This window comes from Manis pentadactyla, chromosome X (genome assembly GCF_030020395.1).
Source record: "Manis pentadactyla isolate mManPen7 chromosome X, mManPen7.hap1, whole genome shotgun sequence".
Lineage (NCBI taxonomy): Eukaryota > Metazoa > Chordata > Mammalia > Pholidota > Manidae > Manis > Manis pentadactyla.
The window spans coordinates 4,613,074-4,626,032 of record NC_080038.1 but is presented as its reverse complement, the minus strand read 5'-3'; the positions used below and the strand labels follow the sequence as shown (position 1 = coordinate 4,626,032).

At 51.7% G+C, this 12,959-nt stretch overlaps 1 protein-coding gene and 1 long non-coding RNA gene across 3 annotated transcripts in view; both read left to right on the top strand.

Moving 5' to 3' along the window:
- The first annotated feature begins 5,711 nt into the window (after positions 1–5,711).
- ANOS1 (anosmin 1) overlaps positions 5,712–12,959 on the top strand; it is a 154,500-nt gene continuing 147,252 nt past the window's right edge. The window contains exon 1 of one of the 2 annotated variants that reach the window (XM_057496179.1): positions 5,712–6,026. In XM_057496179.1, coding sequence (XP_057352162.1) covers positions 5,814–6,026 — 213 coding nt within the window. In that variant the 5' untranslated portion in view covers positions 5,712–5,813. The remainder of the gene's footprint in view (positions 6,027–12,959) is intronic. The other variant, XM_057496178.1, reaches the window with a different exon arrangement.
- LOC118935947 (uncharacterized) lies at positions 7,901–12,214 on the top strand. Its single transcript, XR_005034059.2, has 3 exons — positions 7,901–8,128; positions 9,727–9,950; positions 11,719–12,214. It is a non-coding gene; the product is annotated as an uncharacterized LOC118935947 (long non-coding RNA).

Sequence of the window (12,959 nt, the reverse complement as noted above, 5' to 3'; positions counted from 1 at the left end):
TTGCTTCAGTTTCCCCCGGTGGATTTTGTTCATATACTCTCGAATGTTATGAAATCTTAAGAAGCAGTGTGTGAGCTGCAAAGGTGCTCTGCACAGAAGCTTCTTTAAATCTAACTCACACAGTGGGCCTTAGCCATTTCAGTTTGGTAGCAGATAGTTTGAGAAGTGTTTAAAAGCTAGGAAAAAAGTCAGTTTTTTGGTACTCACATCCCTAACTCAGTTCAGTGTGACTGCATTTACACAGGAAAGACTTCCTATGTTTAAATCCACACTAGAATGAATCTAGTTGCTATTAATCGACAACACTACATGTTTATCCCAGTCAGATTCATGGTTTAGAATTGACAATTCAGTCTTACAATTAGGTCATGGCAAATGGGGAGCTGTAGGGTTTCCACGCAGTTTACCCATATGGCCAGCATGTGGCGCTGTTTCCTGCTAAAAGCTGCCTTTTTTACTTTTTAGAGGCTTTTCTCCAAATCTGTGGTATTTACAGGGCTCAACGTAAATGTCCATGGGCTTGAAAACAGCAAAGGAGAAAGAAAAATGCAGTGAAGTCACCAAACAGAATAGAATTTCGGTATTTCTGCAGAGCACCTATGGGTTTCTTTTCATGTTTAGAAATGAAAATTAGAGTAAAAGTATGGTTGTTTGAGATTTATTTTTAAAAAGCTAAAAATGTCTCTTTGCAATATTTTAAATAGAAATTTTACTGAAAATGCAATAGTCATTTCTCATGAGATGTAGGGCATTCAGACATGAGAAATGACGGTTTCTAAAGATATATCATTTAAGATTTAGTTAAAATTATGTAACTTCAATTTCTTTTAATTTGCTTTTGCTTCTCAAAGTGTATGTTTGGGGCTCACCAGAAATACTTTGGTCATGTCAAGAACCAAAATTACTCAAGTTACTTATTATATTTTCAAGAGTTCCTGCATTTCACCACTAAGTACTATTTCTCTTATGGCTGTTTGTATGTTCTTCAGTATCTACAAAGCTGTAGATCAACAAAGTCGATATGAGAACCCTGACTCTACGGTTGACTCTGTATGTATGTAGTGTGCTAACATTAGAATTAGGCTAAAATCAGCTAATTGCCCAGTCATTGGGACAAATGTTCAGTCTTACTGGCATCAGACATCCCTTGAAACCATTAAGTTCCCAAAATCCATTGTTTCTTGCCTGGCCTGGCAGCTGTGATGGTCAGTAAGACACTAAATGGACAGAGGCCATCAAACGTGCTATTGTTAACAATTCCCCTAGGCAGGGGTCCCCGGAGGGAAAAAGCATTCACAGTTGAAAATTCCCATTGCCATACATGAAAACGCACACTCTGATACATGGTATTTTTTAGCAGTTATTTTAAGTTTTAGTAATTATTGCAGTACCAGCATGAAACTTTAGTGGTGACTTAATCTAGAACAGAGGCACTTAGCATGGCTGCAGAACAGGTACCAAATTTAACACTGGATGAATGGGGGGTGATGGTGGCTTTGGGGGAGTTGAGGGAAAAGGGCAGGGAGAGAAGCTCTTGAGAGAAAGTAGTAGCTAGAAATCGTGTTGCTTGACAATTCTTTGTAGAATAGCCAAAAAGTTCTAAAATGTCATTAAATTATTTAGCACACAAAATAGCAAACACATTCTGATGCTTCATTGTAAAATCTTAGGAAATATCAAGGTGATTGATAAATTAATGCCCTTAAGTATGTATGTATTCAGCAGCTGGATTTTTATAATCTTACTGAAGAGGAAAATGTGTTGCATGCTTAAATTATCCCCAGGTGGGATGCCTACATGGCAAGATGATAACAAAAAAGCAGATGATTGCAAACAGATGTGGGTGGTTTTTTTTTTTAAAAAAAGTAGAGTGTATTCAATAAACCTATGCAAAAAAGTTGCCATTTGCCATTTCCCTTTATAAAATAACTTAAATTGGCATCAGGTGCAGTACCACGGGGGGGTTCACACCATTTTTGCCTGAAGTCCGATGATAAAGTTGCATAAGTGACATTTATCCCTTCTGTTAATTGCATCCCATTCCCCATTTCACTATTTGTTTTTCCTCTTAATAGCTCTGGCTGTGCCCTGGATTGTGCAATCAAAGCTGAGCAGGAGGGAATGAAGTCTGGAGGAGGAGGGAAACAGAGTTAAAGAAGAGGTCCACACGCACCTTGCTGCGCAATCCCGACCATGTCGCCTGGAAAGGTATAGGTGAGCGAGGGCCACGGTGTCCCTAGAGCCAATGACTGGGGCCTGCCCGCCTCACTCTGAGTTAGGGCCTGGTCTCAGTCTGCTTTTCCAAGTGGGGCATGTCAGAAAAACGTGATGCCTGCTTCCTTCGTTGTTTACCCTTACCAAATGTGGCCAAAACACTTTTAAAATGACAAGGTGCTAATCTAAAAAAATCAAGGAGTCTAACAGGATCTAGGCTAAATGTACTGGAACAAGAAATATCAGTGTGATGAGGAAGTGGACTGGTATGTCCGAGCCATGTCAACACCTACTTTAGAAAAGGTGCTTTCAACAAGATGAAGTTCATAGCTGCTTCATGGCATCTATGCCAAAGCTTCTGGCCCATTTTTAGCGGGGTACATGTCTTCTGAATCAGTTGTCCCTCCAACCTGTCCCCGATTCACTTGCTGTTGGATGGCCTGAGGTTTGTTTAGGAGTTGGGATTCGGGCGCTGTGCTGCAGACATACTGATGCAGAATCTCTGAATGTGGGTCCTGGAGTATAAAACCTTTAGCAAGCTTCTCTGGGGGGTCTTTGTTCTCCACTAAAAAAAAGCAGCAGCTAATAACTGAAACAAATCGTAACGAAGAGCATAGCTAACTTTTTGGAAACTGGGAACAAGGGACGTGTTCTGTGTGCTTGTTTTATAACCTGACCAAGAAGGGCCACACATTTTGGTCTATGCTCATGTGGAGAGACATGGGAGTCAGGGCCCTTTTCTGGTCTCCCTGATGGATGGGTGTTTGGTCTATTAAAGTCCAAATGAAGTCAAGTGAACTGAAGTTAATTTATTCTCCAAATTCAGACCGTGAGGTTCCGGTTGACTTGAGGAAGGACTTACTAAGCACCTTCCTAAGAATGTCCCTGGTTGGCTCCCACCCCCCACGGATCCGCCATTCCTTCTGCACTTCTGCACACGTTTATGTATCTTTTCATGTGCTTGCTCTTCATGAACTGACTGAACTAGTCCTGCAAAAGTTAGAGACTTTCCCTGAGCCAACTCACAGGGCAAGCTGCACAGGAAAGTGGGCATACGTTAGCCAAATTAAAACACTCAATTTCCACTGTTATTCTGACTTTCCCAAAATGTTTTCACTTAAAAAATTACTTAACTGCAATTGAAATAAATAGCTTGAAAAAGGCCAGCATAATCACACGGGATGTCTGTGATTGTTCTAAAAGGAGAAAACAACCACGAGGAAAAAAAATTTTAACCTTTGCATAATGAAGTAGCCCTGTGTGCTTAATCCCAACCTTTCAACTGAATAGATGTTCTCTTTTCTGGTTTATCATAAAATGCATTATTCATGGACATGAATATGCTATGGAACCCACAGAAATAGCACCCATGTTGGTTTAAAAAATAGCAATCCCTTTGAACATTTAGAAGCTGTCTTTAAAAGCTCAGCATGCTAGTCCTTAAGACATTACTTTCTAGAATATACATTTCACGATGTGACATGCAAAGTTATAAATCAAAGATACCGTAAGAAAATGTAGGTGTGCATATATATTCCTTGCCGTCATCAACACCACTTGTTTGCTTAACTTTAAAATTCAAACACGTGCTACGGAAGGGCCTGCCACAGCTTTTGGAAATATTCTTGGTAATTCCCAAACGAAAGTGACGATGTTTAGAGGACAATCTCTGAATTCAGATGTGTCTCCTCCATCCCCTTAGCATCACCATGGTTAGCTTCTTTGCTCGTAGGCAAAATTAAATAGGTGTAACACACTTGAAAACGATTTCCATTTTTAATTCTGAGCATCTTTTAAGCAAACTTGAGCTCAGTGAGTTCACGCTTAAATGTTTCCTGTTTCTAACTCTACTGTTGTATTGTCATGCAACACTACAGATAAAGCCAGCTCCATAATTTGAACCTTGTTCAGAGGTAAAATCAAGATGGTGAGAGATGAGCATTATAGCACATGTGGACCCTAAGATGAGGCTCCCTGTCCTTGTCCAGGTCACACCCCATTAAGCCGGCTCTGCCTACAGAACCTTTTGAAGAGGACAACTCTTTTTTTAACTCACTGAGAAACACACTAAACAGTTAATTCTCTTGGCCTTGCTGACTTAACTAGGTGAAGAAATATACACATAAGATGATGTACTGGTGAAAGAATCACACATGTAATAGGATAACAGAGGGCGGTTGTCATTATAATTTAACAGGAAGGTCTCAAAATCGCCGAGTGGTAACTGTGCAGAGGAATGGGGGGGGGGGGGGGAAGGCTACAAAGTGCAAAGCGCCACAGGCTCCAAGCAGAGGAGGCAGGCTTTGGATGCATGCGAGCAGGATGGGTGCGTGCAGACGCTGTGGCTGGCTTACCTGCGTGCCTGCGGAGGCCCCATGTGGTGGAATTTGTGAGTGCGGCTCTGTATGAGAGTGCCAGGGCTCGGGGACACCAGTCAGTTGTTCCACGTGCCACCCGGAGCCAGAGCGAGTCTGCTTGGCTCTGTTGTGTTGTGTAACTGCTCCCAAGCCCAGAGCACAGCCTTCGGGATCACACCTCAGCTCGCCCCAGGGTCTCCCACCTGCACCAGCTCGCCCCAGGGTCTCCCCCTGCAAGGCGCCTGCGGCTGTCCCTTCCCACAGAGCTCAGGGAGGTACCGGGCTCTGCTACAGGCGCTGTATTACCGATGCCTCTTTCTCTGCCGTGGTCCTGCGTGGGGAGCAGAACCTGAGGCCAAGGAGCCCCTGGAAAAGATGACAAGAGGCAAGGGGGTGATTTCACTGCTAAAAGGGCCGGATCGGGAGGCTTGGGGGCAAATACAAATACAGGAAAAGAGTTTCAGGAAGATTTCTGTTTTGACCAGCTGACTCACACTCCAGGAACAGGCAGCGGTGTGCGGCTCTGTTCAACAAATGTCAGTAGCCATGTGCTCAGATCATTTTCCAGGTGATCAGAAGGAAAGAAGGGGAAGACAGAGGGAAGGGAGGGAGGGCGCAGCCAGGAGGGCAGGAGGGGGAGGATGTCAGACATCGGTGCCTGCCTGTGTCTCCTCCTGCGCCCACTTCAGTTCTGGTACTTAGCTCGCCTCCATTACGCACCTGGGAGAAGGGAAACTCAGTGTGAGGGAGTACGGGGGAAGCTCGGCGCCGGGTGGAAACTGGGGAGGAAGCCGGCAGCTCAGGCCTCAGGCAGCCCTGGCGCCCCGGGGACCCTCCCGGACGGCGCCTGTCCTCCCGGCCCCGGCAGCGCACACCTGGCTGTCACCTGCCGGCGGGGCGCGGCGGGGGCGGGGGCAGTGCCGGCGGCCCGTGGGGGGCCCGCGCTCTGGGCGGCCGCCGGGACTGGGGCGCGCGGGGGGGGGGGGGCGGGAGGGCGCGGCGCTCGCTCCCGGCGCCCGGCTCGCCGCCCCTCGGACCTGCCCGCGGCCCTCCGCCCGGCCCCCCTGTCACTCACTTGCCTCGCAGCCAATGGCGCGGCGCCTGTCACCCTCACCCCGCCCCCTCGGGCCGGCGGGGCGCGCGCGGGGGCCGGAGGTGGAGGCTTGAACTTTCCAGCGGAGTTGCGGCGGCCGCGCGTCCCCGGCGCGGAGCTGGAGCCTTGGCCCGCGCCCGCCTGCAGCCATGGTGCCCGCGGCGCCCGGCGCGGCGCTCACCCTGTGCGTGTGGCTGGCGGCCTCGGCGGGCTCCCTGGCGGCCGGGCCCGGCGCGGCGGCGGCGGCGGCGCGGCGGCTGGACGAGGCGCTGGCGGCCGGGAGCGTCCAGCGCGCCCGCTGCGCCTCCAGGTGCCTCAGCCTGCAGATCACGCGCATCTCCGCCTTCTTCCAGCACTTCCAGGTACGCGGCCGCCGCGGGCGCCCCCCTGCTCCCCGAAGGACGCCGGGCCTGCGCGTCTCCCCCGGCTCCGGCCTTCCGGCGGGAGGGCACGGGCGCCTTCCCGGGGGAGGGCGGCCGGTTTCGGGGATTCCGAGGTGGCTGTGCCCGTGGGCGCGGTTGCCGGCACCGGCGCGCGCCCAACTCCGGGCGGCTGGCGAGTCCCGCGACCTCGCGGGCGCTGCGGGGTCCCCGGCACTGCGAGCGAGGCCGCGGGGGACCTGTGCGACGCACCAGCGCCGCAGGTGCCCGCGGGCCGACACTTGTGTCTCCACCGAGCGCTGCTTCCCCCTCGGCGGGCCCCGGGCAGGGCCCTTGCGCCGCGCCGCGGGTTCCAAGCGGACAGGTTGGGGCGGGGGGTGCGTGTGCGCGCCCCAGTTCGCGGGCCCGGGGCTTCCAGGTCCTGCCAGGCAACAGCGCGGGGAGTAAGGAAGAGCTGCGGGGTGACGGGACCGAGGGGCGCTGTTCGCATTTTCCCAGGGGTGCCCAGCTTGAGGGTGAGCGCAGGTGTGGGCGGTGCGAGGAGAGGCGCGCTCGGCGCCTGTGCAGTGTCGTGCCCCTGGGGGACCCCGGGCGGCGAGGACCCCGGCGGGACTGGCGTGGGCACCCGGGGTGCGGCTGGCGCCCTGGACCCACGGAGTCGCGCCCCGCAGCAGCGCTGCCCAGCGGGTCCTTCCCGCACACGCCTTGTTTCTCTTGTCGGGCGCCCGCCTCCCCCTGGCGCTCTCGCTTCCTTCTGTAGATGCTCACCTGTTCCGCGACCAGGTCTCGCCGCAGAGAAAACTGCAGAGGCCATTAGGAGACGGGGCGGGGGGTGGCGGGCGCTCCTCGGCGGGGTTCTATCTAAGTCGCACGCTCTGCCTTTAAGAAATAAAGGGGCGCCCCTCGCGCCTGGGCAGGGAAGGGGCCTTCCGAGGGGCTCCGTGGGGGGGGGTGCGGGGAAAGCTGCTAGTGGGGCGATTGTAAGGACGGTGGAGTTTGGGACGAATCTCCGTAGCCTTCGGGGGTGTTCTTCCTGGCCAGAGAGCGGGTGAAACCTGGCGCCGAGTGGCCCAGGGGGAACCCAAAGTTGGGACCTTCAGAGAGCGAACCAGCTCGCGAAGTTTTGCACGTGCGCGAGGGTGCGGATCCGTTTGCTGTCGGAGAAGCACCGTCTCGTGGGTTCCGGAGAAACTGGCCCGCTCCGCGGTCCTCCCGGCCCCTCGGCGGTGAAATCACCCAGGCATCCTGGAGAGGGCCCCTCCCCTGCCACCTGCTTTCCAAACCGGCCGCCCTGCCCTGCAAGTCTCCCTCCTGAGAAGATGCCACACTTGTGTTTCAACAACACGACACAAAGCAGGGAGAAAGAGTATCTTTTCTTCTTCCTTCTGTCTTTCTCTCCTTAATTTCCTTTTCTTACATTGTCAGTTGCTGTGATTTATTGGTTTTACAGTTTCAGCGGCCAAAGAAGCAGTTTAGGTCAAGCCAATTCCCGTGAAAAGCTTTTCTTCTGGTCTCTTGGCATGATTTCTCTTCCGAAGAAAAACTGCTGACAGGATACACGTTGCCAGACAATCCTGATTACATTTTAATTAGCTGGGGTGGGATAAGCTGCAAATTAGTTAGGACTTAATAACTGCTGTTTTTGCAATGAGTTGCAAAGCCATTCGTGGAGGTCGAACCCTAACCTGGTAATGCTGAAGCGATGCACCGGAATCGGGGGGATTAAGCTTTCTCGAGATCTGAAAAGACGGGGTAGCATGCTCTCCGAAAACCCCAAGCTTCCCTGCCCCGCCCCCTTTTTAAGTAATTGGGAGGATGTGGAGGAATCGGCTGCTTCCTGGCATTGCACGGCACCAGCTATTTATGAATGGGCGAGAAAGGCCGGCTCCAGGAAGCTATTGCAAGATTGCCCTTCCCATTGGGGTTGCCCCCACCCCACCCCATCCCACACACTTGAACAAGCGAGCCCAAGGGGAAGGCTGCTTCTGGAGCAGGCGCAGTCTCTGGCACAGTTCCAGGCATCTTTAGGGGTGGAAGACGGCTTCCCTACAGCCTTGAGGCCTGCTGACCGTCTGAACCCTCAGGTGTGATAGCTGCCAGGCACTGGCTAGGAAAAACCCAGCTTATGTACTCCTGCGTAGACAGAGAATGGGAGCCTCCAGGGACAGGGACCTGGAGCAGCAGGCCTGCCGGAGAGGCTGCATTCAAATGGTCTCTGCCCCAGTGCGGGGCACTTTCCAAAGCCCCCAGTCAGGCGGTGACTAGGCTGGGGGCTGTAGGTAGGTGGCGCCCCCACATCTGCGGGCTGGGCCGTCCTCACCCGCCAACCATGCCTGAAAGTCCCGGGGACTCGGTACCGATGCACAGGCGTGGGAGTGGTGACCGGGGGATACCTGAACTACCTGGCACAGCCGGTGACAGGCAAGAGCTTAGAACTTCATGCTGGGAGGGAGATGGATTCTGAACTGCATTGTTTCACTTCTGAGGGCTGCCCACACTCAGGAAAAGAAGCAGGGGAACTTAGCACCTCTTCTGTGAGTAGCGTCCTTCCAGCTCTGGGATGAGGGGCGGGTTTGCGCATCTGATGTGTGCGTCTGGTCCCAGTGCCGCCACCGGAGGTGGTTAAGGAGGACGTCCTTTGTCGGCGGAAGGCAGGTAGATCTGGGCTGTGGGCTCGGTGCAGGGCAGTGGGTCTGGAGGCAGGCATCCCTGCTCTGCTTCAGCCTTTGCCATTCTGCAGATCCGTGGCTTGGGCAGATCACCTTCGTGAACGTCCAACCTCTTAGTGTCCATTGGGGGATGAGTACCTGCCCGGCACCTAGAGCAAAAACCATGACCGGGATTATGGCAAGGGCAGGAATAAAGGAGCCAATGGTAATAGGAAGATCCTAAGTAGCAACCATGGTTCCCGGTGTCTTACTGATACCATCTCATCTGATCCCTGCAACAGCCCTACAGCGGAGGGACTGGCTGTACCCTCTGATTGTTGATAAGGGGACACAGGCTCTGAGAAGGAAGCTTGTCACCCAGCTAAGAGACAGTGGAGCTCTTAGGCAGTTGCTGGCTTGGCGGTTTGTTTCTAATTTTAGGATTTTATTGGGTAGTTGGTTCATTTACTTGAGGACTGACTACCTGATTTTGGGATGTGGTGCAGAATAAAATGTGTGCTCCATTCAAATAGCAAGAAAAAAAAGTGCAGTTGAAGGAACTCAAATGCTTTCCGGTCTTTTGTGTCCCTCCTCTCTCAACTTGCTGTGTTATAAATTTGCTTTTCAGTGCTGTGCTCAGCAAGGAAAAATGAAGTTATTAGCCTGGACCTCACTGCTGATCTTTATATTGTGCAGTGCCCACATCACAGGCAAATACCGGGGCGTTTAACTTGCATGTACAGTGACCAGGAGCACAGATTTATCTTTCCTGTCTCGTTCCGGGAGGCTGCCTCAACAGGGCTGGAGGGACAAGCAGAAGCCAGACTCAGGAAGGTGGGAGGAAGAGAGGACCCAGCAAAGTGCGCAGTGTGGGGTGTGCTGGTGGGCGCCCACGAGGGGACCTTGCAGAGTGTGGGTATACCTTCGGGGTCTACATACCAGACCCCAGGCATACAAACACACTTGCTCAGGCATGACCCTTGCTTGGGCTCTGTTCTGCCACCTGTAAATCCATGCATTGCACTTTGTTCTAGAAGGATCCTCCGGAAGGTCTCCCCCTGTTACTGCTAAACCCACAGCACACGGGCAGCCCTCAGTGTACTGCAGCCTCCTCGCTGGATGCAGCGAGGCACCTGTGTCACGGGTGGGAGACAGGCTGGCTCCTGCGGAGTCGTGGACTCTGGCTAGCTGCCCACCGGACACCTCCTGGTGCTTTAGCATAGGAGAACAACTCTGCTTATATTCCGAGACACTTCAGGTGTGCAAGTCTAGTGCCATTCGTCTTTGCACCCATGGCCCGGTCTCTGCAGGGGGCACAGTGCGACAGCCACTTTGGGCGAGGAGTGGGGCGGGCCAGCTTGGGAGAAGGGGGCGGGATCACGCATGACCCCAGGCTCCAAGCCTGCAGAGCATGCTCTGTTACTCCACTAGACTTGCCACAGGAGACACAAACTCAAGGATAAACTCACTAAGAATTCTAACGGGGTGCTGGAGGAGCATTATTCCCCCCATGTGTCTGCTCTTGGTGGTGACGATGGCGCTCACCATAGAGCCTTAAAGGTGGACCCATTCCTTTGGCAGACGGGGAATCTGCTCTTCCTCTGCCTGTGTTCCCTCCCAGGAGGCTCAAGAGAATAGGGCTTCAGTAAAAACAGTAGCCCCTGTGCAGCAGAGGAGGGACAGAGTGCCTCTTTCGTTGCTGGATCTCGGGACTGCTTAGGGGAAAAGGGCCGGGAATCTTGGGAAGAGAAGTAGCAGGCTGCTGGCAGCCTCAGCCCTAGGGTCCCAGAATTTCATTCTTAAGAGCTTCTTGCTTACTGGAACATCCTGCACCCTGTAAAGAACCACTGACAGGCTCGTGCGGGTAGCTAATGAGAGATCAGAGGCTTTTCCGAGCAGAAGTGCACGCTGTTTGTTTTGGCAAGAGGGAGAAGTAAGCTGGTGATTCGCCCGTTCTACTTAGAGGACCAGCCTCTCCTCTGAGAAAAAGCAAGATGACCATTGGCTGCTCAGAAGCGCTTAGCAGCCACAGATCAGCCCCAGGTGCACAGATTTTTGAGGAGTGATTTTGTGGTGAACACGCTCAGACCCGGGGGGTCACGTTGCCCTTCCCTGAGGTTTAAGTCCTATCCCCGAGTGGCCCGGGGCTTAGAGAGTCCCTGAGTGGAAAACCTTCCTCGGTTCGGTCCCTGGACCTCTGGCATGTGCCTGAGAATTTCTGAATTTGGACCCAAATGGAACATTGGGCTATACAGGGCAGATTTTGATATTTTTAATATAGTGTTTCTCCGCGGACATGTTTTAAAGTTTATCTTATTGTGGCTATTATAGAACATTCTGCAGACACATTGGAAAACACTGATGACTTCTTTGTTTCTTGGTGCACTGCTTAGAGGAGAAATACATATGTATTTTATATTTATTTACATATATACATTTTTATATTGTATCTGTTTGTACGGGTGCATGTATGATACAACATAGGCAGTGTGCATGTGTTTGCAGGCCTGAATTAAAAAGTTAATGTTGGTAAAAGTGTTCTCGCTTTCAAAAGCTTAATCATAAATTAGGAGATTGTTATATTTCTTTGAAATGGATTCACCAGATTTCTTGTACGTGTCAGTGCAGGAGTATAAAGATTCGGGGTGAGGTAGACAGATTGACAGAGCCTGTGGGCAGTTCCTCTATTAACGCACCCCTGTGAGTGATTTGGTGTTGCTTTCTGCTGTTATATGATTTTGAGGGTGCCGGCTTGGGACAACCATCAGCGAAGGTAGCCACGGCATCAAAAGATACTTTCAGTATGGAAATTGCCAGTGCCCCATCGCAATGCCCTGGCATATTGTTGGGTAATTTCTTCTTGCAGGGCTTTGTCTGAGCTCCCGGACTTTTGACTTCTGCCATCGGCTGCCTCTCCGCATTCCCACTGCACTTACCCTGGACTCCATATTGTGAAAGCGTGTTGTCTGTCAACATGTGGCATTTATTAACTATGACCCAGTTTTTCCTCTTTACATTAATCAAAGATACCCAGACCTCTTTCGAACCTCAGATTGGTATTAGGTCACCTACAGTATCGGAGGACACGGGAAGCTAACAGTCTTGGCATTGTCGTTGTCCTTGCACCATTGTCTTAGGAAAATGTGTAATTCTTTGGATTCTGAAATACTGAGAGTAGGTCACAGACACTGATTCCTTCTCAGTGGATGCTCTTGCTGACCTTCGGTCCCTCACCCCGTGAACCCCTGCTGCTGGATCCACTGCTAACAGCTTACAGCTGCTTCCTGTCAGCAGCTAACCTTCACCAACGGGCACCTTCTTGCCAGCACGGCAGTGTATCCTCCAGCCGTGATGAGGGCAGATCCTGGCCACCGGCTCACTGCTGGGGTGGAGGAGGCCAGCACCCTGCTGGGATCGCTCTTGGGTGCAGCTGACACTCCAAAGCATTGCACGGGACCAGGGTCAGGCGGCTCCCAGCTGAGCTCACGGCCCTGCTCAGCTCCTGTGGCCTCCTTCCCTCCCCTTCCAGTGTGAGCTGCACCCCCCGGATGACACATAGAAAGCCCCTTCCAGCCTCTGCTTCCAGGAAACCCAGCCTCAGGCACCTACTGTAGGGAGAGGTGATCCAGGTCAACACCTGTGCTGTTCAGATTGGATAACCTGGTGCTTGCAGAGGTGACTCCACCAGGCACACACGGCAGTGAGGATAGACCTGAGCCTTCACAACGCTCCGCTCAGATTTTTTCCACTCTCCTTTCAAATAAATCTTGACAGCTTTTACAAATTAAAAAAAATCCTTCTAAACGAAGAGGCACTTTAGAACATTTTCTGTAATTTGACTTTAGTTTATATTCCTGATGATTGCAGTGAAAAAGAACTTCAAATCTTGAGTCCAATATGTCAGCACAGCACGCTCCTTCATTGTCCATGTGAAAAATGTACTACTAAGGCAAGCTTGACATAGTTGTCTAGCAGATGGATGGTAGTGGGGGACGGACATCCTCACGCCTGGGCAGGTCTAGGAAGATGGCAGGAAGGACTGATTAGTTCAGGTATCAGCCAACTTTACATTTCCTCAGCAAGCAACTGGGGGAGCTGCATCCCCTGGGACCTCAATATCCTTATAAGATTTTACATCTGGTTTCGAAATGGTGGGAGGAGCTATTTTCCCTGGTGATGGAGAAGGTTGGATAGAAGTAGTTATTCTGGATAGCCAACAGTAAGGAATATGCAAGCAGGGTTTATGGCTCCTTCAACTCTAAATCAT